Consider the following 24,832-nt stretch of genomic DNA (forward strand, 5'->3'; position numbering starts at 1 on the left):
GCCACCATGCCTGGCTAATTTTTGTATTTTTTTTTTTTTTTTTTTAGTAAAGACGGGGTTTTACCATGTTGGCCAGGCCGGTCTCAAACTCCTGACCTCAGGTGATCTGCCTTCCTCGGCCTCCCAATGTTAATGGCCTTTTTATGGTCATCCCACATTTTGTTTCTCTACTTGTTGATAAACATTCGGATTGTTTTCACCTTTCAGTTCTTTGCTTTTTGAAGTGCAGTCTGTGGACCAGCTGCATCAGCATCACCTGGGATCCTGTTAGAAATGCAGACTCTCAGGCCCTCCCCCTAGAAATGCTAAATCAGAATATGCAGGGTCACATGATTTCCCAGGCATTTCAAGTCTGAGATTCGCTGTCCCAGCCACGGGATTCTCAGCCTCCACTGTACATGGAAATCACCTACTGACTTGTTTTCCTTAGTACTGATGTTTATTCAATGCTATAAGTGGTCCATGTCTTCTATTTGAATGAGAAAATATTTGGTGAGCACCCAAACAAGAGTGAAGGTGACTACTCCCCTTCAAATGTTCAGCCTGGCAACCAAGGCCCCTACCTACATACTTATTTGAAGGCTGCAGGGAGGTGGGGAGCTCCAGTACACATGGAACTGGATTTGTGCTCAGAAACTCTGAATTTTAGTTCTGCTCTGCCCCTTACTGGCTATGTAACCTCTCTGAGCTTCTTTCTTCTTTTGAGGAAAATGGGGATAATGGTTTATCTCCTTGTTCAGTAAAAGAAGACATCCACGACCAGCCAACACCAGATCTATCTCCTTGGCAGCATCCACACTCACTTACTTTGCCTTTCCACCTCTTAACCATAAAGGAGCTTTCTATGTGCCCATCTAAAGCCTATCCCCTCCTACTGGTATACCATATCCTCTCTTTCTGCCTACACAAGGTCACACAAGGTTTTTGCTACACTGCTCCAGCAATTCTCCCCTCTCTGTCCTGCAACAGGGAGAGGTTAAATGAGCTGTACACACAGGCAACAACAAAGTCTCAAAACTCTAGGATGTCCTAACATTTCTTACAATAAGTTTTTAAAGGGGTACCACTACTGAATATGTATATATCAATGGTGAATCTTTGGTCTTGCGTGAAAAGAATTTTCTTTTTTAATTTTTGAAAATTAAGGATTGAAATCATGTATACTAGGTGGTTTGTGGTTTTCAATCTTTAACTTTCTTTTTTTTTTTTTTTTTTGAGACAGAGTCTCACTCTGTCACCCAGGCTGGAGTGCAGTGGCCAGATCTCAGCTCACTGCAAGCTCCACCTCCCGGGTTTATGCCATTCTCCTGCCTCAGCCTCCCGAGTAGCTGGGACTACAGGCGCCCGCCACCTCGCCTGGCTAGTTTTTTTGTATTTTTTTAGTAGAGACGGGGTTTCACCGTGTTAGCCAGGATGGTCTCGATCTCCTGACCTCGTGATCCTCCCGTCTCGGCCTCCCAAAGTGCTGGGATTACAGGCATGAGCCACCACGCCCAGCCTTAACTTTTTATTAACATGACCTAAAACCAGAAAAACATGTAATACTTCTGATCCCATTTCCTACAAGCTACCATCTTGCTTCTTTGTTGCCCTCCTCAGAAAAACATTTGAACTAGTTGTCTCTAGTCACTGCCTCCATGTTTTCTTCTCCCATTCTTATTCCCACTCCAGTCTCGCCCTCCAACGTAACCAAATCTACTCTTGTCAAAATCAATGACCTCTGCATTGCTAAATCCAATGCTCAGTTCTCAGTTCTCAATTTATGGGGAGCATTTACTGCTCATCACTCCCTCTTCCTTAACGCACCTTCTCGGCTTCCAGGGTACCACACTCTCATGGTTTTCAGTGACCTTGGTGGTCTCTCATTCTCTACCTCCCCAACCTCTTAATTTTGAGGGGCCCCGGGGCTTAGTCTCTGGTCTCTACCTATATTCACTTCCTTGATTGTTTCATCCTACCTCTTGATTTTTAAAAATGCCATATGTAGTCAGACACTTCCAAATTTATATCTAAGTCTAGGCTTTTCTCCCCAAACTCTAGATTTGTATATTACTATTTACTGCATCTTCACTTGAATGCTTCATAGACATCTTAAATGTAACACATCTGAAATGGAATCCTGTCTGCCACAGCTTGGCCCATCTCAGTTAATGGCAACTCTATCCTTCCAGTCGTTCAGGCCAAAATCTCAGTTTCACTCTCGACTTCTCTTTCCCTCCGTGTTGCTACCCTGATATGAACCATCATCTTCTCTAGCCCAGATGCTGCAGCAGTCTCCTAAACAGTCTTCCTACTTCTCACCTTGCCCCCTGCAGTCTATTCTCATCACAGTGGTCAACGTGATGCCTGAAAAATACAAGTCAGATTGTTTGGCCCCTCTGTTCAGATATCTGTACTGATTCTTGCCCCATTTTATGCAAACTCAAAACTACAGTGACCTTAGAGATCTATGTCATCTTTGCCTCCCTTCCTATCTCATCACCTCTTTGATCTCACGTACTACTCCTGTTCAGCTCACTGGCCTCCTGATCGTTTCTTGAGCATACCATGCCTTAGAGCTTTTTCACTGGCTACTGCCTCTGGCTGGAAGCTACCTCTTCACCTTCCCCACCTTATTCCAGGAGCTAACTCTCTCACTTCTCTCAAGTCTTTACCCAGATGGTACCTGCTCAAGGAGATGTACCACAACAACCTATTTAAAATTGCAACCCCTCTCCATCATATATTTACTACCCCCTTACCTTCTTCTATTATTTTTTTTTCCATAGCATTTGCCAACTTCTAACATATTATCTAATTTACTTACTTATGATGGCCCTTGTTAATTATCTCCCACCGCCTCAGTAAAACTATAAGCTCCACTGCTCCCATTCATGCTAACTACTCCCCAGACACAAATACTCTACTTTCACTTTTAGCTGTTTATTCCAGTAATCAGCTTCATATGTCTAAAGCACCTTCTTACATTTTTTCCAATTTTAGATATTACCTGTTGACTTATAAGGATTTAGGAGTATAGATTTCACTTTCTTATACCACCCATCCCACACATATACCACCAAAGTTCTTCATTTCATCCTTTCAATTTATTGATTTCACTCATTCTGGTTAAATAAATATTCAATATTACATTAGTATAACCACGTAAACATTATAAATGGTTTTTCACGTGAACTGTGATTATGTGTGCTTTCTCCTACAACTTTTTGTTTTCCCTGGACTTAATAATTGCTTCAGTTTTTCATTTGCTTCACTTTCTAGGTACTTATCATTAAATTATCCCTAATATTCTCTAGCAGATATGAAAATTCCCGAGTACAACTAAACACATCAGATAGTCTATCCATTTCATTTTGGAAGCATGTTATTCTCCAGGCTTGATGATTAGCTGTTGGTCTGGAATTTCTTCCACTCTCTCCATGGTTGGAGTTCTGATTCCCAAATCGCAGGAATCTCAGGTCTCATCTTTCTCTTTCTTAGGTTACTCCTTGTTTGATAGAACATATCCTAAATAGTTTCTTGAGAAAGAAAGCATGAGAGGCAAATTTTTAAGACCTTATATGTCTGAAAATGATAGCTTGAGTGGCTATAGAATCTATTGACCATCTTAATTTTTTTTTTTTTAATTTATTCTCAAGCCTGTAATCCCAGCACTTTGGGAGGCCAAGATGGGCAAATCACGAGGTCAGGAGATCGAGACCATCCTGGCTAACCCGGTGAAACCCCGTCTCTACTAAAAAATACAAAAAAAAAAACTAGCCAGGTGAGGTGTTGGGCGCCTGTAGTCCCAGCTACTCGGGAGGCTGAGGCAGGAGAATGGCGTAAACCCGGGAGGCGGAGCTTGCAGTGAGCTGAGATTCGGCCACTGCACTCCAGCCTGGGCGACAGAGCGAGACTCCGTCTCAAAAAAAAGAAAAAAATGTATTACAATTCTGATTTGGCCACTACACATTGTATACATGTACAGAAGATCACTCTGTATTCTATAAGTATGTATCATTATTACTTGTCCACTAAAAATAAAAGAAATAAAATTAATTACAAAAAAATTCAAACAAATATGAAAGTAGAAAGTTAATACAATAAACGTTCATGTATTCACTCCCCAGATACAACAATTGTTGTTCTAAACAAGGTGAATAAAAATAAATCTACTCTTAGATACATTACAGGTAAAAGGCAAAGGTTGATTTCTTTGAAATCAACCAAAGAAGATTACAAGCAAAGGAATGGCAATTAGGCTGAAAGAAAATATATCAGCAGCAATAATAGAAGCGGGTATGCAGTGGAATAATCTTCAAAGTGCTAAGAAAAAATAGCTGTTAACGTGTGGAAATCAAAAGTTTTCCAGACTTGAACTATTCTTTGTTTTCTTTTTTCTAAAGTATGTTAAAGCAAATCCAAGATATCCTGTTATTTCACCATCATTCTTTCATATCTCAAAAATACAGTCATTTTCTTAATCACAATGCCTTTATCACTCTCAATGATATTAAGAATAATTTTTCCTCAATTGTTTTGGGGCCTTGCATTTACCACTCTTGTTCATTACTACTGCTGGTGCTGCTGCTGCTTGCTTCTCCCTTGTCTTCTATTGGATTGAGCAAGATTTCTTTATTCTCTTTCTTCTTTTCTACTGATTCAGCAATTTTACATTCTATTTCTATCATTTCAGTAGTTATCCTTAACATTTTAATATGAATACTTGACTTAATAAAGTCTAAAATTAGTCATTAGCTCTACTCTCCTTACAAACAGTATATAAATTTGAGAACATGTTAATGCTGATCCTCTACTCCTATCTTACATGAAAATGCTGCCAGAATTTTGTTTCATTTTGCTTTCATACTACCCCTCTTTAGTGATTATTGTTGTTACTTATGTAACTCATGCCTGTTTAGATATACTCACAAGTTTTTTGTTTTTGCTTTTTTTCTTTCTTTTTTAGAAACAGAGTCTCGCTCTTGTTGCCTGGGCTGGAGTGCAATGGCACGATCTTGGCTCACTGCAACCTTTGCCTCCAGGGTTCAAGCAGTACTCCTGCCTCAGCCTCTCCAGTAGCTGATACTACAGGGGTGTGCCACCATGTCTGGCTAATTTTTGTATTTTTACAGGTGGGGTTTTTCCATGTTGGCCAAGCTGGTCTCGAACTCCTGACCTCATGTAATCTGCCCACTTCAGCCTCCCAAAGTGTTAGGATTACAGGCATGAGCTACTGTGTCCGGCTGGATATACTCACAAGTTTACCCTTCCCTTTGCTCACATTCTTTCTTGGATCCTAAGCTTTCCTTCTGGGTAAGATTTCTGTCTTCCTGAAACACATCTCAGCAGTTTCTTCGCCAAGAACCTTGAGTGGTAAATCTTCCGTTGCCTGAAAATATGCTTTTTGTTTTTTGCATTCATGAATGATAGTTTAGCTGAATATCAAATTCTAGATTAACAGCTATTTTCTCTCACCATTTTGTAGATTATTTCACTGCTGTCCCACTTCTGTTATTGCTGTTGGTGTATTTTCTTTCAGTCTAATTGCCATTCCTTTGTATGTAATCTTTTTATTTGGTTGATTTCAAGATCCTCTTTGCCTTTTACCTGTAATGTATTTAAGAGTAGATTTATTTTTATTCATTCTGTTCAGAACAGTGTACTCAAATGTGTTTGCTTTTCTACTGCTCAGGATTTCTCTTTCCTTAATATAAAGATTTATATCACTAATCAGGTCTGAACATTCTCATCTATTATCTCTTTGAATTCCCAACATTCCCTAACTCTTCCACACTCTCTCAACTCTCCTTCTGGAACATAACACATGTGTATTAAACATTCTCATTCTACCTTCATGTCTCTCTTTTTTTCATGTAATCTTTCCCCTTTTAATAGCCTTATGTCTCTTAACCTTTCATATTTTCTTTATCTCTATCTCCTGTATTCTGGGTAATTTCCTCAAATTATCTCCAAGTTCATTCATTCTTTCTTGGCCAAATCTAATCTGCTGTTTTTAGCCCATCTATTTAGGTTCAATACCTGCATTTTTCATGTCTAGAAGTTCAATTTATCTTTCTTTCAAATTTGCCTATTTTTGTTCTCACTACAAAAAAAAGATAGGTATGTGAAGTGATGGATATGTTAATTAACTTGATTTAATCATCCCACAATGTATACATATATTAAAATATCACATGAATATATAAAGTTATTATTTGCTAATTACAAATTAGAAAATTTCAAATTTGCCTATTCTGTTTTTCATGAGATGTTATTCTTTTCCCAGATTTAACCATTTTTAATTAATTTATTTTACAGTCTCTATCCTATAGTTGCATTACCTGAACTTCTTGGAGGCTAATCTTACTACTTTTGTGTCTGTGACTCTTACTCAAGGCGATTGCTTCCCTGTGTGTTTGTAATTTTGGATTGTGAGTTTTTGTCTGGCGGGACTCTACCTATGAGGATCCTCTATGACCTATTTTGAGGCTCTTGTCCCTCCAGAGGAATTTTGTGATTGCTTCTGCCAGACATCTCAGTGTTTGTGTTAATTCTTCTGCTCAGGGATTCCCAGACCATGAAGCTAAAGTAAATCCTAATCCCAAACACAGGAATGGCGTGGACCTGTGATTTTTAGTTTTCAGGGGCATGAGTTTTCTTCTCCACACTCAAATACCAGCCCAAGAAAGAAAAGCTTCCTTGCCACTTTCCTTTTCTCATTAGCTGATACTTTTCCTCTTACCCACCACAATTTACCCTTTAAAGCTTCCAGCTTTATGCAGGGTCAATAGAGTCTTACTTCCAATTCCCCTCCTGTGTGGATGGGATTTCCTCTCATCCAAGGCCCTAGTTACAAAATTGACCCTGCATCTCCCATAACCAGTGTCAACTCCTGTGCTTAACCAGTCCATTTGTGCTGCTATAACAGGATACCACAGACAGGGTAATAATAAAGAACAGATATTTATTTCTAACAGCTCTGAAGGCTGGGAAGTTCAAGATCAAGGCACCACCATTTGGTGTCTGGTGAGGGCCTTCTTGCTGCCTCCTAGCATGGTAGAAGGCAAAAGAGTAGAAGGCTGTAGCCAAATGTTTCATGAAGCCTCTTTTATAAGGACTCTAATCCCATTAACAAGGGAGGAGCTTTCATGATCTAATCACCCCCAAAGGCTCCACCTCTTAATACCATCACATTGGCAACACCTGAATTTTGGAGGAGACACATTCAAACCATAGCAACCAGTCAGACCTTCATTCCGGGAATGCAAAATTTTCTTTCTTTCCCACAAAGCCAGCTATTAAATTGAATGTCTGTCACATTTTATACAGCATATAACAGTGTTTACAGTGGGAATTTTTTGTGTTATCTAGTCTACTGTATTTTCTGACCATGAAAGCTGAAGTCGTTTTAAAATTTGATACATTATTCACAATTGCAGGGTAAATGTTGTCCAGACTCAGAGTTTAAGAAACGTTTTCCTGTTGGAAAGCCAAAAATTCTTTCTTCATCTCTTCCAAGTCAAGCCACTGAAAATCAAACCTCCACGATGAAGAAAGATGTTCGTCCGAAGACAATTAGTATAAACAGATTTTCTCTTCATTCTGAAAGTTCATCAAAGAAAACACCAAGAGGCAACAACAAAAGCTTGGATCCACTTTTGATGTCAGAGCCCAAGCCCAGGACCAGCTCTCTTAGAGGAGATAGAACAGCCTATGATATTCTGAGGAGATGTTCTCAGTGTGGCATCCTGCTTCCTCTGCCGATCCTAAATCAACATCAGGTACTCAGCCTCTGTTCTCCGCTTACCATGCTGTACACCATCTGCACTGTGTCTTTAAAAAGTCCAACACCTGAAAGCCATAACAAATGCTGTGGCTGAAAAGGCTCTTTTCTCTGACTCCTGCTTCTCTGGGTGCCCAAATGCACTCTCTCGTAGCACTTACCACCTGGTTTATTTGCATCATCTCCGAGAGACTGAGTCACCTTGGACTCAAGCCAGGTCTTTGAAGGTGGAGCCAGGTCCCTCATCTCTGTGTCTCTAGCTTCTAGGCCAGGGATTGACCTACAGCAAGTGCTCCAAAACTGTTGAGTAAACGAATAAAGCAGTGGAGACCCAGTCTATCTCTCTCATGGTGTAGACATGCCACTGAGGTCCAGAGATGAGATGTCTTGGTCAAGATCCTAAGCCAGTCAGTGGCTTACCTCCAGCAGATCAAGGTTTGCTTCAAGAAGATCAGGGTTTGTAGGCATCTCCCTGAATATCCTGATTTTTACATCCTAGGTTATTTTCTTTTTTTTTTTTTTTTTTTTTTTTTTTGAGATGGAGTCTCGCTCTGTCTCCCAGGCTGGAGTGCAGTGGTGTGATCTTGGCTCATTGCAAGCTCTGCCTCCCAGGTTTACGCCATTCTCCTGCCTCAGACTCCCGAATAGCTGGGACTACAGGCGCCCGCCACCTCGCCCGGCTAGTTTTTTGTGTTTTTTTAGTAGAGATGGGGTTTCACCGTGTTAGCCAGGATGGTCTCGATCTCCTGACCTCGTGATCCACCCATCTCGGCCTCCCAAAGTGCTGGGATTACAGGCTTGAGCCACCGTGCCCTGCCCGTCCTAGGTTATTTTCTAGTAATAATAACAATTGACATTAGAGGTTGTTAACCATGGTGTGCCAGTTACAATGCAGAACTCTTTATAATCTTCATCATAAACAATAGGCATGTATTTCATCCCCATTTTAGAGATAAGGTAAAGTAACTTCCCAAGGGCTATACAATTAGAGGGTGGCAGGATCCAGCCTGAGTCCCTATGTATATAGCTCCAAAGTTTGTGCTCTTAAGCTCCAGACTAAATGCCTCACTTAAAAAAATTTGTTTATTTTTTTTCAACATACAAAAGTATTAGATTTTGTTGGAGCTAGTTGACATAATATCATATAAAGAAGTATAAAAGCAAAGCTAACCCTACTTCTCCAACCCCATACCCTGAGATACCAATATGGACAGTCTTATGGGCATCTTTTCAAAGCTCTATCTTTGTGTATACAAACCTAAATAAGGTTTTACTTGTTTCTTTTTCTGCACATACTGTCTTACTATACTTATTACTCTGCCACTTGCCTTTTTCACTTAGTATATGATGCATGCTCCTTACAAAAGACTTAGCAGGCCAAAACTTTTTTTTTTAACTTCCTTATGCATCTATGTATGCACATAAGCATATAATTTTACAAAAATGGGCTAATTTCATATTTGCTGAGGGTGTTACTAGTGCCGTTTTTCCTGGCCTCCCACAATTTGGTATATTTCCTTTCACAATTTTCTCCATCCTTACATAACAGAGTTGCCAGATTTGGCAAATAAAAATACAGGACATTCAGTCAAATTTGAATTTCAGAGAAACAAAGAATTGTTTTGAGTATAAGTATGTTCCATGCAATGATTGTTTTGCTGAAATTAAAATTTAACTGGGGCACCCTGTATTTTATTTAGCAATTTCTTACATGATGACATACAAACATATACATTTGGAGTCCTGTTACATACATTATTTTATTTTATTTTTTTTTTTTTGAGACAGAGCCTTGCTTTGTCCACCCAGGCTGGAATGCAGTGGCAGGATCTTGGCTCACTGTACTCTCTGCCTCCCAGGTTCAAGCGATTCTCCTGCCTCAGCGTCCTGAGTAGCTGGGATTACAGGCACCTGCCACCAAGCCCAGCTAATTTTGCATTTCAGTAGAGACGGGATTTCACCATGTTGTCCAAGCTGGCCTTGAACTCCTGATCTCAGGTGATCCACCTGCTTCGGCCTCCCAAAGTGCTGGAATGACAGGCGTAAGCCACCACGCCTGGCCAACATTTCTTTACATCCTAATGTAAATTCAGCAATACCCAAGGAAATCCCTACAAGCCAAACAATATGGCTTATTTTTATTTTTATTAATGGCTGCCTACGATTCCATGGTGTGAGTGTTCTCCCATCTGTCCCTCCACCCAGTGATAGCAACAGGCCCCTGTTAAACTTTGTTGCAAGCCTCCTGTACTCCTGGCTCAGCGGGCTCCTGACCTTTTCTGTGCCATTACACTCCAGTCTTTGGGCAGGGCTCATGCTCTGTAACAAGGGACAGCAATATCCAGAGATATTCTAGGAGCTAGCACTTCCTACTTTAACCATATCAAACTTTTTTTTACATCTGTTTCTTAGGAGAAATGCCGGTGGTTAGCTTCATCGAAAGGAAAACAAGTGAGAAATTTCAGCTAGATTTGGAAAAGAAAAGGTACTACCAATTCAAAAGATTTCACTTTTAACACTAGCTTTCCTGCCTATTTGCTGTGGTGGTCTTGTGAAACGTGATGGGTTTTATTTGTTGGGCTTTAAAAGAAAAGGTTTGGCAGAACTAAAAACAAAACCCACATATCATCTCAATAGATACAGAAAAGGCTTTTTATAAAATTCAACTTGACTTCGTGTTAAAAACCCTCAACAAACCAGGCGTTGAAGGAACATACCTCAAAATAATAAGAGCCACCTATGACAAAACCACAGCCAACATCATACTGAATGAGCAAAAGCTGGAAGCATTACCCTTGAGAACTAGAACAAGGCACTTCAGTCCTATTCAACATAGTACTGGAAGTCCTTGCCAGAGCAATCAGGCAAGAGAAAGAAATAAAAGGCAACCATATAGGAAGAGAGGAAGTCGAAGCATCTCTGTTCGCAAATGATATGATTCTATACCTAGAAAACCCCATGGTCTTGGCCCAAAAGCTCCTAGATCTGATAAACAACTTCAGCTAACTTTCAGGAGACAAAATCAATGTACAAAAATCAGTAGCATTTTTATACACCAACAACATCCAAGCTGAGAACGTAATCCCATTCACAATTGCCACAAAAAGAATAAAATACCTAGGAATACAGCTAACTAGGGATATGAAAGATCTCTACAACAAAAATTACAAAACAGTGCTGAAAGAAATCAGAGATAACACAAATGGAAAAACATTCCATGCTCATGGATAGGAAGAATCAATGTTGTTAGAATGGCCATACTACTCAAAGCAATTTATAGATTCAATGCTATTCCTATCAAACTACCAATAACATTCTTCACAGAGTCAGAAAAAAAAATGCTTTAAAATTTATCTGGAACCAAAATAGCACCCAAAAAGCCAAAGCAATCCTAGGCAAAAAGAACAAAACTGGGGGCATCACATTACCCAACTTCAAACTATACTACAGGGCTACAGTAATCAAAACTGCATGATACTGGTACAAAAGCATGTTACTGGTACAAAAGCAGACACACAGATCAATGGAACAGAATAGAGAGCCCAAGAATAAAGCTACACACCTACAACCATCTAATCTTTGACAAAGTAGAGAAAAATAAGCCATGTGGAAAGAACTCCCCATTCAGTAAGTGGTACTGGGATAACTACCTAGCCATATGCAGAAGATTGAAACTGAACCCCTTCCTTACACCAGGTGCAAAAATCAACTCAAGATGGATTAAAGACTTAAACGTAAAACCCCAAACTATAAAAACTCTGGAAGATAACCTAGGCAATACCATTCTGGACATAGGAACGGACAAAGATTTCGTGACAAAGATCCCAAAAGCAATTGTAACAAAAGCAAAAATTGACAAATGGGACATGGTTAAACTAAAGGGCTCTGCACAGCAAAAGAAACTAGCAACAGAGTAAACAGACAACCTACAGAATGGGAAAAAATATTTGCAAACTCTGCATCTGACAAAGGTCTAATATCCAGAATCTATAAGGAACTTAAATAAGCTAACAAGCAAAAAACAAACAACATAATTACAATGTGGAAAAAGGACATGAATAGACACTTTTCAAAAGAAGACATACACGTGGCTAACAAGCATGTGAAAAAATATTCAACATCACTTATCATTAGAGAAATGCAAATCAAAACCACAATGAGATACTATCATCAGTCAGAATAGCTATTATTAAAAAGTCAAAAAGTAACAGATGTTGGTGAGGCTGCAAACAAAGGGGAATGCTTATACACTGCTGGTAGGAATGTAAATTAGTTCAGCCATTGTGGAAAGCAGTTTGGCAATATCTCAAATAACTTAAATCAGAACTACCATTGACTCAGCCATTCCATTATTGGTTATATACCCAAAGGAATCTAAAGCATTTTGTCATAAAGACATATGTACACAAATGTTCACGGCAGTACTATTCACAATAGCAAAGTCATAGAATCAAACTAAATGTCCATCAGTGGTAGAATGGATAAAGAAAATGTGGCAGCTGGGTGCGGTGGCTCACACCTGTAATCCCAGCACTTTGGGAGGCTGAGGCGGGTGGATCACCTGAGGTCAGGAGTTTGAGACCAGCCTGGCCGACATGGCGAAACCCTGTCTCTGCTAAAACTACAAAACTTAGCTGGGCATGGTGGCGAGTGCCTGTAATCCCAGCTACTTGGGAGGGCTAGGTGGGAGAATTGCTTGAACCTGGAAGATGGTGGTTGCAGTGAGCAGTGATCATGCCACTGCACTCCAGCCTGGGCAACTAAGCGAGACTCTGCCTCAAAAAAAAAAAAAGTGGCACATATACACCATGGAATACTATGCAGCCATAACAAAGAATGGGATCATGTCCTGTGCAGCAACATGAATGGAGGTGGAAACCATTATCCTAAATGAACTCATTCAGAAACAGAAAACCAAATATCACATGTTCTCACTTATAAGTAAAAGCTAAACATTGAGTACACGTGGATACAAAGAAGGGAACCACAGACACTGGGGCCTACCTGAGGTTGGAGCATGGAAGGAGGGTGAGGATTGAAAAACTATCTACCTGGTACTATGCTTTTTATCTGAATGATGAAATAATCTGTACAACAAACCCTCGTGACATGCAGTTTACCTATACAACAAGCCTGCACATGTGCCTCCAAACCTAAAAAAAATAAGTTAAAGGAAAAACGTTTGGACGATTTTCCTTCTTTCCAACAAAGACAATGGTTTGTCCAAGGACTACAAATAAACAAGGGGAAAAAAGAAATGTTCCAGTTTTGTCTGAAAATTCTGATTAAACCTCTGGGCCCTGCAGCCTGGAGTACCTGGAGAACTCTACACCCACAGAACCCGGCTTTGTCCCCAAAGAATTAAAAACACCTCTCGAAAAGCTGCTCTTCCACCTTTCTTTGGGTTCCGCACTGGTTTTCTAGGGCCAGGGATGGCAACCACCGGGACCCCAGGATGAGGGCAGTGCTCAGGGAAAGGGGAACACAAGGTGTTCAGGGAGGGAGAAAGAAACGAGGCTGGGACAGTGGGTAAGGGCCAGGTGAAGTGGAGAGGGGCAGCTTCGAAGGCTTCAGGCAAGGAGAGTGGCTGGGGGAAGCCTAGCAATGAAACCTATCCAGCAGCAAATGGCACACTCCCACCTTTCTGCCTGGGCTTTGAGGAGACCCCGTTAGGGCACCCGCCTCTGCTAGGGGAGGAAAATAGGTGGGTAGGACGTCTTTAGATTTCCCTCCCTGGTTGGCACCTGTGTGGTATGGTGGACCAACGCTGGGTTCGAATCCCACCTCCCCACTTACTACACGTTCTCATTGGGAAACTTTATTCACCTTCCAACACCTCCGTCTCCGTATTTGCGAAATGGATGTGTTTGTATTCCTATCTTCCTTGACGGGACGGTGGAAGCAGTTCTCTAGCTTTGTCTTGCCCAGGTAAGTCTGGGGCTTAAGGCTTTCCTTTGGGAGCCTTGTCTGAAGAGAGGAAAGTGGACCCAAGGGCTGAGCACGCTGCGGTGGCTTCGATAAAAAAAAACTCGGGGCTGGGTCAGGATGGGAAAGGCAACGAACTGAACGGGCTTGAGCCCCAAGTCTGGGGCTGAACGTCTTCCCTGCGTGCAGAAGGAAGGGCAGGAGCATGCCATCCTCCCCTGGAGCGCCGGCCGAGCCTCCGGCCTCGCGACGCCTGGCCAGGGCCCCGTCTGGCCCTCTGCACAGGGGATCCACTGACCTGGCAACTGTAGGTTTGGGACTGAGACCTGGGGGCAGGAACAAAGTCTTGCAGGTGGCGGCGCGTCACAAAGGCGGCCCGAGCTTGGCATGTAGCCTGGGCCAGAGCAAGGCGCAGACCCCGGGCGCCCACGGAGTTGGCGTCGGAGCAGCAGCGGCGCGGGCAGGGCAGGCAGGCGCGCTCGCAGTCCCTGCAGCCCAAACTGGGCGCAGCCCGAGCAGGGCTCAGCGAACGGGTAACGGGCGAGCGTGGGCGGGAGCAGGCTGGGGTGGTAGTGGGATGCCCCGAGGCTGGCGTAGGGGAGGCGGGCTGCTCTCATCACCTCCTCTGGGAAGCGTCTTTGGCAGCAGGAGTTGCCGGGCCAACTCTCCTCCCGCGGTGGGTAGGACATCTTTAGATTTCCCTCCCTGATTGGCAGCTGTGTGATATGGTGGAACAACCCTGGGTTCGAATCCCATCTCCCCACTTACTGCACGTTCTCTCTGGGAAACTTTATTCACCTTCCAACATCTCTGTTTCCGTATTTGTGAAATGGATGTGTTTGTATTCCTACCTTCCTTGACGGGACGTTGCAGAAGCACCTGAGCACCCACTTTCTTATTAACAGCAGCCAGCTCTTGTACAGCGTTCACTATGGGGTGGGCACTGTTCCCGGTGCTTTCCAGGTATCAGCTCACTTAATCCTCCCAACACTGGGAGAAAGGCACTATTACTACCCCATTTACAGATGTGAGGACTGAGACACAAAGAAATGGACTTGCCTAAGGTCATCCGACTGCAATGGGCATAGCTAGGATCCAACCCACTAAGCTACACTGCCTCTGATGGGATCTGGGAGGGATCAGGGGAGGCTCCCAGTCATTAAATAGGACTTCGAGTCTCCTTGCAGTAACTCTTCCAGACAAACATATTCTTCCAACCCCACCCTACAGCACCCTACAGTCTGATGATTTTTCTCACCTACGACCTTGCTGGCCAAAAGGTTTCATGGAGCATGCATTTATTTATTTATTTATTTTATTATACTTTAAGTTCTGGGATACACGTGCAGAACGTGCAGGTTTGTTATATAGGTACACGTGTGCCATGGTGGTTTGCTGCACCCATTAACCCATCATCTAGGTTGTAAGCCCCGCATGCATTAGGTATTTGTTCTAATGCTCTGCCTCCCCTTGCCCCCCACCCCACAACAGGCCCCAGTGTGTGATGTTCCCCTCCCTGTGTCCATGTGTTCTCATTGTTCCACTCCCACTTATGAGTGAGAACACGTGGTGTTCGGTTTTCTGTTCCTGCGTTAGTTTGCTGAGAATGATGGTTTCCAGCTTCATCCATGTCCCTGCAAAGGACATGAACTCATTCTTTTTTGTGGCTGTATAGTATTCCATGGTGTATATGTGCCACATTTTCTTAATCCTGTTGATCATTGATGGGCATTTGAGTTGATTCCAAGTCTTCGCTTCGTGGAGCTTTTAAATTGGCTTATCTCTTCTGCAGCACCTTTTAGGAGCTTTGCTTGGTGGAGTGCTGTGGAGGCCCCTAGCCTTGGGCAGTTTACAAGTGGTTGAAGAGACCTATTTCTTCATTTGTTAAATGTTTAAGTAACTTCTTAAAAGCAGAAGGAGGATGTCAAGGGGTGTGTGGGTCCCTTGGGAGAAAAGGCAAGGACACAGATCACAGGTCAGACACTTTCCAGACTTCCCCACCTCTTCCTTCAACAGTTACCAAATCATGTCTTCGAAAGAACTCACAAACACATCCCCATTCCCGCCACAATGCCGGGACTCCGCTCTTGACCGTCCTTCCTCTCCCCACCCTCCCCGCAGAGCGTCCTTTCCACACCTCAAAACTCACCACGTGGCTTCCAGACATGTGACCCATCAACCTTCATGGCTCTCCATGACCTCAGCTGGCGTTTTCCACCCTGTTCTGCTGTTACACCTCTTGAATGTAAACACAACTGTCCACGATGTAGCTAGATACCGGAAGGGGACAGGCCATGTCAGGATTCCAAAATCTTGGGGAAATGGGAAGTGGGACTCTCTGGCCTCTAGGACATAATCTTTATCCCTTCACTCGGGACCCCTTGATCCAGCACCTCCCACTGCTCCCACGTGATCCAGTTCCTCCATTTCCAGCCCACGTAACAAATTAAGTGCCAGATGACCAAAGCATTTTTAGTTCCCTGAACGGGAACACGTCACATACATTCACAGTTCTGTGGCTTTGCACGTGTTGTTCCCTCTGCCCAGAATGCATCAGTTCCTCCACCACTACCACTAGGCCCACCTGATCTGCCTTGCAAATCCTACTCACCCTTCAAAGCCCAACTCAGACATCACCTCCTCTGAGCAGCCCTCTCTACTTCCAAACACTGTATAGCCAAAGAGAGTAAGTCACCCTCCATGTGTGCTACCCCGCACTAGAGTCTGCCTGAACCTTCCCACTCTCTCACAGGGTTATAATGGAGTCCTGGTCTGTATCCCTGGATAGACTATGAAATCCTTGCAGGTGTGGACTGTATCATGAATGTATCATTGAACCACCCACACCTAGCAGAGGGCCTAATGCACTTGGGACCACAGGGAAAGCTGGTTCATTTGAGTTTCATCTCTGTTTGACAGGTAATGGCTCTTCTTTTTTACTCCCCACAGAAAGCAAGTGATTGCTTTCCTTTCCTCGTTTTTGGAAGCCCTGCCTAACACACAGCTGCACTCTACATCCCAGTTCCTGGATGGATGAAGAAAGTGAACTGATCCAGCCCCAAGACCAGAGCTGCTGGGCCACTCTGCCCGACGTGTGTCTGTGCCGTGTTTTCTGGTGGCTAGGAGACAGGGACAGGTCCAGGGCTGCTCTTGTCTGCAGAAAGTGGAACCAGATGATGTATTCTGCTGACCTCTGGCGGTACAGGACCATCACCTTCAGCGGGAGACCTTCCAGGGTACATGCATCTGAAGTTGAGTCAGCTCTTTGGTATGTTAAGAAGTTTGGTCGTTATCTGGAGCGCCTGGAGGTCAAATTCCTGAATCCTTACAATGCTGTCTTGACCAAGAAGTTCCAGGTCACCATGCGGGGCCTCTTGTCTTGTCTGAGTAAGAGCAACAACCGTCTGAAATCTCTTTCCATCCAACACTTGGAGCTGGACCGCCTGGTGTGGAGGAACAGCATCAGGAGCTCATTCATCAGGAGCTTGAGCTTCTTCTTAAAGAAGATGGGCAAACACCTGGATTACCTCAACCTAAAAGGGGCCAGGCTGACCGTGGAGCAAGGCTGCCACATTCTCCACTCCCTCAGCCACCTGAGGAATGAGAATGTGATCTCGGAACTCAACATCGAGGACTACTTCAGTCATCACCTTGCTGTCTACAGCAGCCCCCAGTTCAAAAAGACCATGTCCACATTCCACAAACTTGTGTCGCTGAACCTCAACTACAACTGTATCTCCGACGAGCTGCTTGAGAACTTGTGTGAGAACGCCAGCACCCTCTGGACCATAAACATCAAATGCCACATTCATGACCCCCACGGACAGGTCATCTGGGGTATGTCCTGGGCCAAGCTGGCCAGGCAGGCCACCAATCTGAAGGTGAACTTCTACTTTGAACGGATCATGAAGTACGAACGCTTGGCCCGAATCCTCTTGCAGGAGATCCCAGTCAGGAGCATCAGTCTGAGAAGCTGCTATTTCAGTGACCCAGACTGGTCCATGAGACCCACTCTGACAGATCTCTTGCCCACCTTCCGGCACACTCTGCAGGTAGGTAGGACTTGTGAGGAGTGACTGCTGTTTAGGTGACTGGCTTCCCCAGAAGAAAGCCCACCGCTGCCTGCTCTTGGCTGGGCTCCCAAATGTTCACTCAATCTCAAATTGAAGTTCTAGCAAATATCACCAACTAAGCCTCCTCCCCTCCTCCCAAGACCACAATAGGCAACAAAAGCTGCTACTCACTTCCTCCCTGTGGTAGACACAAGGAATTATCTGGTTAGCTGTCAGCCAGGGAAAGACCCTAAATCCCCACTCAGAGCTATGAAGCCTGAGCCGGGAGGTGCCCTGCAGGTGAAGAGCGGCTGGGCTGCCTCTTCCTACCTTTCCACCAGGGCACAGCAGCATGCAGGAGACCCTGTGACTCCTGTGGTCAGATCTCAGTTGGGGGATCTGTCTGGTTATAGCAGTGCCAGTGCCTGGTAACCGGGGAGATAGAATGGGGAGGACCGGGCCAGACAAAAAGTCAAATTTGATTTACACAACCGAAGAACTCAGAGTTTCGGGCTGTTCCCTAATCTAGCAGCTTTCTCATCTGTAAGATCAGGATCATTTTGTCTTTCCAAGGACCTCCCAGTGGTTGTGACAATTGATATTAACAGGTTTATGTATCTCTACAAACATAGATGGACTGCAAGGTGCTAGTACCTCATTAGGGATCCATATAACCCCTAAGGTGGGGTAGGGCAGACATCATCATGGTGCTTGCGTGCTGCAGAAGAACTTGAGGTTCAGTGACCAGCCCACAGTCACCCAGCCAGTCCACTGCAGGGCTGGGACAAGCACCTTGTATACTCCAAGTACACTGCCTCCAAATTCCAAGTTTTGCAAACTTGGATGAGATCACCATCATTCTCACATCTCTTCCTCTAAGAACTACATGTCCAATGTCCCTTATCTAAAAAGTCACCAAATTCCATTAACACCAGACCTGTCCTACAAGAAATGCTAAAGGGAGTTCTTCAATCTGAAAGAAAAGGGCATTAATGAGCAATAAGAAATCATCTGAAGGTACAAGATGTATACTTACTATTACTTACTGGTAACAGTAAGTATGCAGAAAAACACAGAACATTGCAACACTGGAATTGTGGTGAGTAAACTACTCATATCTTAAGTAGAAAGACAAACATATAAGCTGATCAAAAATAATAACAACAACAACTTTCAAGACATTGATGGTACAACAAGATACAAATAGAAACGACAAAAAGTTAAACTGTTAGGGAGACAAAGTAAAAAGTTTTTATTTGTTTATGCAATCAGTGTTAAGTTGTCATCAGTTTAAAATAATGAGTTATAAGATGTTGTTTGCAAGCCTTATGGTAATCTCAAATCTAAAAACATACAACAGATAAATAAAATAAAAAGCAAGAAATTAAACATAACTCCAGAGAAAATCACCTTCCCTAAAAGGAACACAGGAAGGAAGAAAAGAAGGAAGAGAAGACCACAAAACAACCAGAAAACAAATAACAAAATGGCCAGAGTAAGTTCCTACTTAATCATAACATTGAATATAAATGGACTAAACCCTCTAATCAAAAGATGTAGGTGGCTGAACAGATTAAAAAGAAAGACTCAGATATCTGCTGCCTACAAGTAACGTATTTCACCTATAAAGACACACATAGATTGAAAATAAAGAGATGGAAAATGATATTTAATGCCAACAGAAACCAAAAAAGAGCAGCAGTAGCTATGCTTATATCAGACAAAATAGTTTTCAAGACAAAATCTATAAAAAGAGACAAAGAAAGTCATTATATAATGATAAAAGTCAATTCAGCAAGAGGACATAACAATTGTAAATATATATGCACTCAACACTGGGGCACCCAGACATATAAAGCAAATATTATTAGGGCTAAAGAGAGAGATAGATCCTGATATAATAACAGCTGGAGACTTCAACACCTCCCTTTCAGTATTGGGTAGATCTTCAAGACAGAAAATCAACAAAGAAACAGCAGACTTAATCTGCATTAGGAACAAAAAGGGCCTAAAGGATATTTACAGAAATTTTTATCCAATGGCTGAAGAATACACATTCTTCTCCTTAGCACATGGATCATTCACAAGGATAGGCCACATGTTAGGTCACAAAAAAGTCTTAAAACATTCAAGAAATTGAAATTATAACAAGCATCTTCTCTGACCACAACAGAATAAAACTAGAAATTAATAACAAGAAAAATTTTGGAAATTATATGAACACATGGAAATTAAACAATATGCTCCTGAATAACCAGTGCTTCATGAAGAGATTAAGAAGGAAATTGAAATATTTTTGAAACAAACAATAATAGAGACACAACATACCAAAACCTGTAGGATACAGTGAGCAATATTAAGAGGGAAGTTTATAGCTATAAGCGCCTACATCAACAAAGAAGAAAAACTTCAAATAAACATTCTAATGATACACTTTAAAGGACTAAACAAACCAAGGGCAAACCAATCCCAAAATTGGTAGAAGAAACAATAAAGATTGGAGCAGAATAATGCAAAAGATCAAGGAAATAAAGTTTTTGAAAAGATAAACAAAATTGACAAACCATTAGCTAAAATAAAAAAAAAAAATGAGAGAAGACCCAAAGAAATAAAATCAGAGATGAGAAAGGAGACATTACAACCAATACTGGAGAAATACAAAGGATAATTAGAGCCTATAATGAGCAACTATATGCCAATAAATTGGAAAACCTAGAAGACATGGATAAATTCCTAGACACTTACAGCCTACCAAGATTGAACCATGAAGAAATCCAGAACCTTAACAAACCATTGACAAGGAACAAGATAGAAGCTGTAATAAAAAGTCCTGAAGCAAAGAAAAGCCCTTGACTTGATGGCTGTACTGCTGAATTTTATCAAATATTTAAAGAAGAACTAATACCAATCCTATTCAAACTACTCCAAAAAAATAGAAGCAGAGGGAATACTTTTAAACTCATTCTACAAGGCTGGTATTACCCTGATACCAAAGCCAGATAAGGACACATCAAAAACAAGAAAACTATAGGCGAATATTCCTAATGAATATTGATGGAAAATTTCTCAACAGATTACTAGCAAACCAAATTTGACAACACATTACAAAGATCATTCATCCTGACCAAGTGGGATTTATCGCAGGGATGCAAGAATGGTTCAAAATATGCAAATAAATCAACGTGATACCTCATAACAACAGAATGAAGAAGAAAAAACATGATTATTTTAATCAATGCTGTAAAAGCATTTGATAAAATTCAACATCCCTTCATGATTAAAACTCTCAAAAAACTGGGTGTAGAAGGAACATACCTCAATACAATAAAAGCCATATATGACAGACCCACAGCTAGTATCATATTGAATAGGGAAAAACTGAAAGCCTTTTCTTTAAGATCCAGAACAAAGTAAGGATGCCACTGTTACCGCTGTCATTTGACATAGTACTGGAAGTCCTAGCTAAAGCAATCAGATGAGAGAAATAAAGGGCATCCAAATAGAAAATGAAGTCAAATAATTTTTGTGTGAAGATGATGTGATATTATATTTGGAAAAACCTAAAGACTCCACCAAAAAAAACTATCAGCTAAAAAAATTCAGTAAAGTTGCAGGATACAAAATCAACATACAAAAATCAGTAGCATTTCTATACGCCAACAGTGAACAGTCTGAAAAATAAATCAAGAAAGTAATCCTGTTTACAATAGCTACAAATAAAATTAAATACCTAGGAATTAACCAAAGGAATGAAAGATCTCTACAATGAAAACTATAAAATTTGAAGAGGACACAAAAAACTATAAAAATTGAAGAGGACACAAAAAATGGAAAGATATTCTATGTTCATGAGTTGGAAGAATCAATATTGTCAAAATGTTTATACGACCCAAAGCCATCTACAGATTCAGAGGTATCCTATCAAAATACCAATGACATTCTTCACAGAAATAGAACAGAGAATCTTAAATTTATATATATATGGAACCACAAAAGATGCAGAATAGCCAAAGCTGTCCTGACCAAAAAGAACAAAACTGTAGAAACCACATTACCTGACTTCAAATTATACTGCAGAGCTATCGTCACTAAAACAGCATGAGACTAGCATAAAAACAGATTTTGAGTTCCTTATATATTCTGGTTATTTATTAATCCCGTAAAGACCAACAGAACAGAATAGAGAACCTAGAAACAAATTCATTCATCTATAGTGAACTCATGTTTGACAAAGATGTCAAAAACATACACTGGGAAAAGGACAATCTCTTCAGTAAATGGTGCTAGGAAAACTGGATATCCATATGCAGAAGAATGAAACTAGACCACTGTCTCTTGCCATATATGAAAATCAAATCAAAATGGACTGAAGACTTCAATCTAAGACCTCAAACTATGAAACTAGTACAAGAAAATGCTGCAGAAACTCTCTAGGACATTGGACTGGACAAAGATCTCTTGAGTAGCAGAGGCAACCAAAGCAAACATAGACAGATGGGATCACATCAAGTTAAAAGGTTTCTGCACAACGAAGGAAACAGTCAACAAAGTGAAGAGACAACCCACAGGAAGAATGGGAGAAAATATTTGTAAGCTACCCATCTCACAAGGGATTAATAAATAACCAGAATATATAGAGCTCAAACAAACTCGATAGGAAAAAAAAATAGTAATCCAATTAAAAATGGGCAAAAGACCTGAACAGGTATTTCTCAAAAGAAGACATATAAATGGCAAAATAGATATATCAAAAGGTGCTCGACATCACTGATCATCAGAGAAATGCAAATCAAAACCACAATGAGATATTATCTCACCCCAGTTAAAACGATTTTTATTCAAAAGACAGGCAATAGCAAATGCCAGAAAGGATGTGGAGAAAAGGAAATTCTCATATACAGTTGGTGGGAATTTAAAGTAGTACAGCCACTGTAGAGAACAGTTTGGAGGTTCCTCAAAAAACTAAAAATAGAGCTTACATGCGATACAGCAATCCCACTGCTAGGTATATACCCCAAAGAAAGAAAGTCAATATATTAAAGAGATGTCTGCACTCTCGTGTTTATTGCAGCACTGTTCACAATAGCCAATATTTGGAAGCAACCTAAGTGTCCGTCAATGGATAAAGAAAATGTGGTACATACACACAATGGAGTACTATTCAGTCACAACAAAAGCATGAGATTCTCTCATTTACAATAACATAGATGCAACTGAGGTCGTTATGTTAAGTGAAATACGTCAGGCACCGAAGGACAAACTTTGCATGTTCTCACTTATTTGTGGGAGCTAAAAATTAAAACAATTTAACTCATGGAGACAGAAAGTAGAAGGATGGTTACCAGAGGCAGGGAGGGGTAGTAGGGGGTGGAGAGGGAAGTGGGGATGGTTAATGGGTACAAAAAAAGTTAGAAAGAACGAACAAGATCTAGTATTTGATAGCACGACAGGGTGTCTATAGTCAATCATCATTTAATTGTACATTTTTAAATAAAAGAGTATAATTGGATTGTTTGTAACACAAAGGATAAATGCTTGAAGTCACGGATACTCTATTTACCCCATTGTGATCATTACACATTGTATGCCTACAACAAAATATCCCATATACCCCATAAATATACATACCTATGTACCACAAAAATTAAAAACTAAAATTAAAAGCCCCCAAACCATCATAGCTATCAGGCCCAGAGCCAGGTCGTGGAACTGTTACAGGACAACCCAGCCAGTCTCAGCATCTCTGCCCCCACACATCTTCCCTTTCGGTGCTTTTCCAGAAATTAACTTTTGAATTCAACAACAACCACGAGTCACTCGACGAGGAGCTGCACCTCCTCATCATATCCTGCAGGAAGCTGTTTTACTTCAAAATCTGGGCTTTCCTTGATGTTAGTTTTGTGGAGCAGATCCTGAAGAGTCAGAAAGAACGGCAGTGTGCCCTGCGCACGCTCAAGGTAAGCGGCCCCCAGGCTGGTTCCACGGGGTGGAGTGGGAGCATCTGGGAATGGCACTTCCGCTCTGGAATGAAGGGCAGAGATAAGGCAATGAACAGAATCATCTGTTCATTGGAAATCAGCAGTTTCACAGAAGGGAATTTGGAGCTTTTTTTCTAGCAGTTGGGTTTGGTCTTTTCCTGATTCTGCCAACATATTTTCCTGATTCAACAACTGTATGTGTAGATCATTTAAGTTATTGTCAAGCCCTGAAAAGTGTAGTCACAATGTGTCTGTGTGTGTGTGTGTGTGTGTGTGTATGTATGCTCATATGTGGATGTATTTCTCTGTTGGCACAGGTGAGAATTTATACAAACAGATATGAGACGAATGAAGAGGACAGGACCCTGCGGGAAATTTACAGGAAGTATAGAAAGCTGATCGACTCAGAGCTTAACTATTTTGTCATCGCATACCCTATGATGTAATGAACGCTCTACAAATGAAGAAAGCTAGGAGCACTTTGAACTTGAAAATCATTTCTCTTAGAACTACACTCGGGCATGGCCAGCCCTTTTGCTCCTCTCTCTTCCCCACCTCTCTTTTTTTTTTGGTCCGTTCAATACCAACACAAGCAGCCCAGCAAAGGCTGAGACTGCCGATGACCTGAAGGCTCCAGGTGGCTTTAAAGCACTATGTTTACCAACTATCCAGGTGCAATTTCTCTTTTTGTCAGTTTTGCTTTTTGACACCCTCACTCATCCACAGAGCTAAAAACCCAAAGCCACTCAGAGTAGCTTCCTTTTTTTTTTTTTTGAGATGTGTTGATGAAAAGACTCAAACTGTGTAAAATATTTTTAGAGATTTATTCTGAGCCAAATATTTTTAGAGATTGACTCTGAGCCAAATATGAGTGACCATGGCCTGTGACACAGCCCTCAGGAGGTCCTGAGAACATGTGCCCATGGTGATCGGGGTACAGCTTGCTTTTATATATTTTAGGAGGCATGAGACATCAATCAAATAGATTTAAGAAATACTGGCCGGGCGCGGTGGCTCAAGCCTGTAATCCCAGCACTTTGGGAGGCCGAGACGGGCGGATCACGAGGTCAGGAGATCGAGATCATCCTGGCTAACACAGTGAAACCCCATCT

At 41.7% G+C, this 24,832-nt stretch overlaps 2 protein-coding genes across 4 annotated transcripts in view; both read left to right on the forward strand.

Moving 5' to 3' along the window:
* Positions 1 to 10,871, forward strand: part of XAF1 (XIAP associated factor 1) — an 18,617-nt gene extending 7,746 nt beyond the window's left edge. The window contains exons 5-6 of one of the 2 annotated variants that reach the window (XM_011958445.1): positions 7,422 to 7,763; positions 10,178 to 10,656. In XM_011958445.1, coding sequence (XP_011813835.1) covers positions 7,422 to 7,763; positions 10,178 to 10,234 — 399 coding nt within the window. In that variant the 3' untranslated portion in view covers positions 10,235 to 10,656. Of the gene's footprint in view, positions 1 to 7,421; positions 7,764 to 10,177 lie in introns of both variants that reach the window. The other variant, XM_011958444.1, reaches the window with a different exon arrangement.
* A 3,227-nt stretch (positions 10,872 to 14,098) lies between these two features.
* Positions 14,099 to 24,387, forward strand: FBXO39 (F-box protein 39). Of its 2 annotated transcripts, none has more exons than XM_011958446.1 (4): positions 14,099 to 14,159; positions 16,640 to 17,742; positions 23,523 to 23,699; positions 24,038 to 24,387. In XM_011958446.1, exons 2-4 carry the CDS (start codon positions 16,720 to 16,722, stop codon positions 24,164 to 24,166), a joined length of 1,329 nt encoding a protein of 442 aa, XP_011813836.1. In that variant the 5' UTR covers positions 14,099 to 14,159; positions 16,640 to 16,719; the 3' UTR covers positions 24,167 to 24,387. The 2 variants fall into 2 exon arrangements, with proteins under 2 accessions (XP_011813836.1, XP_011813837.1); XM_011958447.1 differs by having other exon boundaries at positions 14,111 to 14,159; positions 16,610 to 17,742.
* The last annotated feature ends 445 nt before the right edge of the window (positions 24,388 to 24,832 follow it).

Source organism: Colobus angolensis, unplaced genomic scaffold, assembly GCF_000951035.1.
Source record: "Colobus angolensis palliatus isolate OR3802 unplaced genomic scaffold, Cang.pa_1.0 Scaffold47, whole genome shotgun sequence".
Classification (NCBI taxonomy): Eukaryota; Metazoa; Chordata; class Mammalia; order Primates; family Cercopithecidae; genus Colobus; species Colobus angolensis.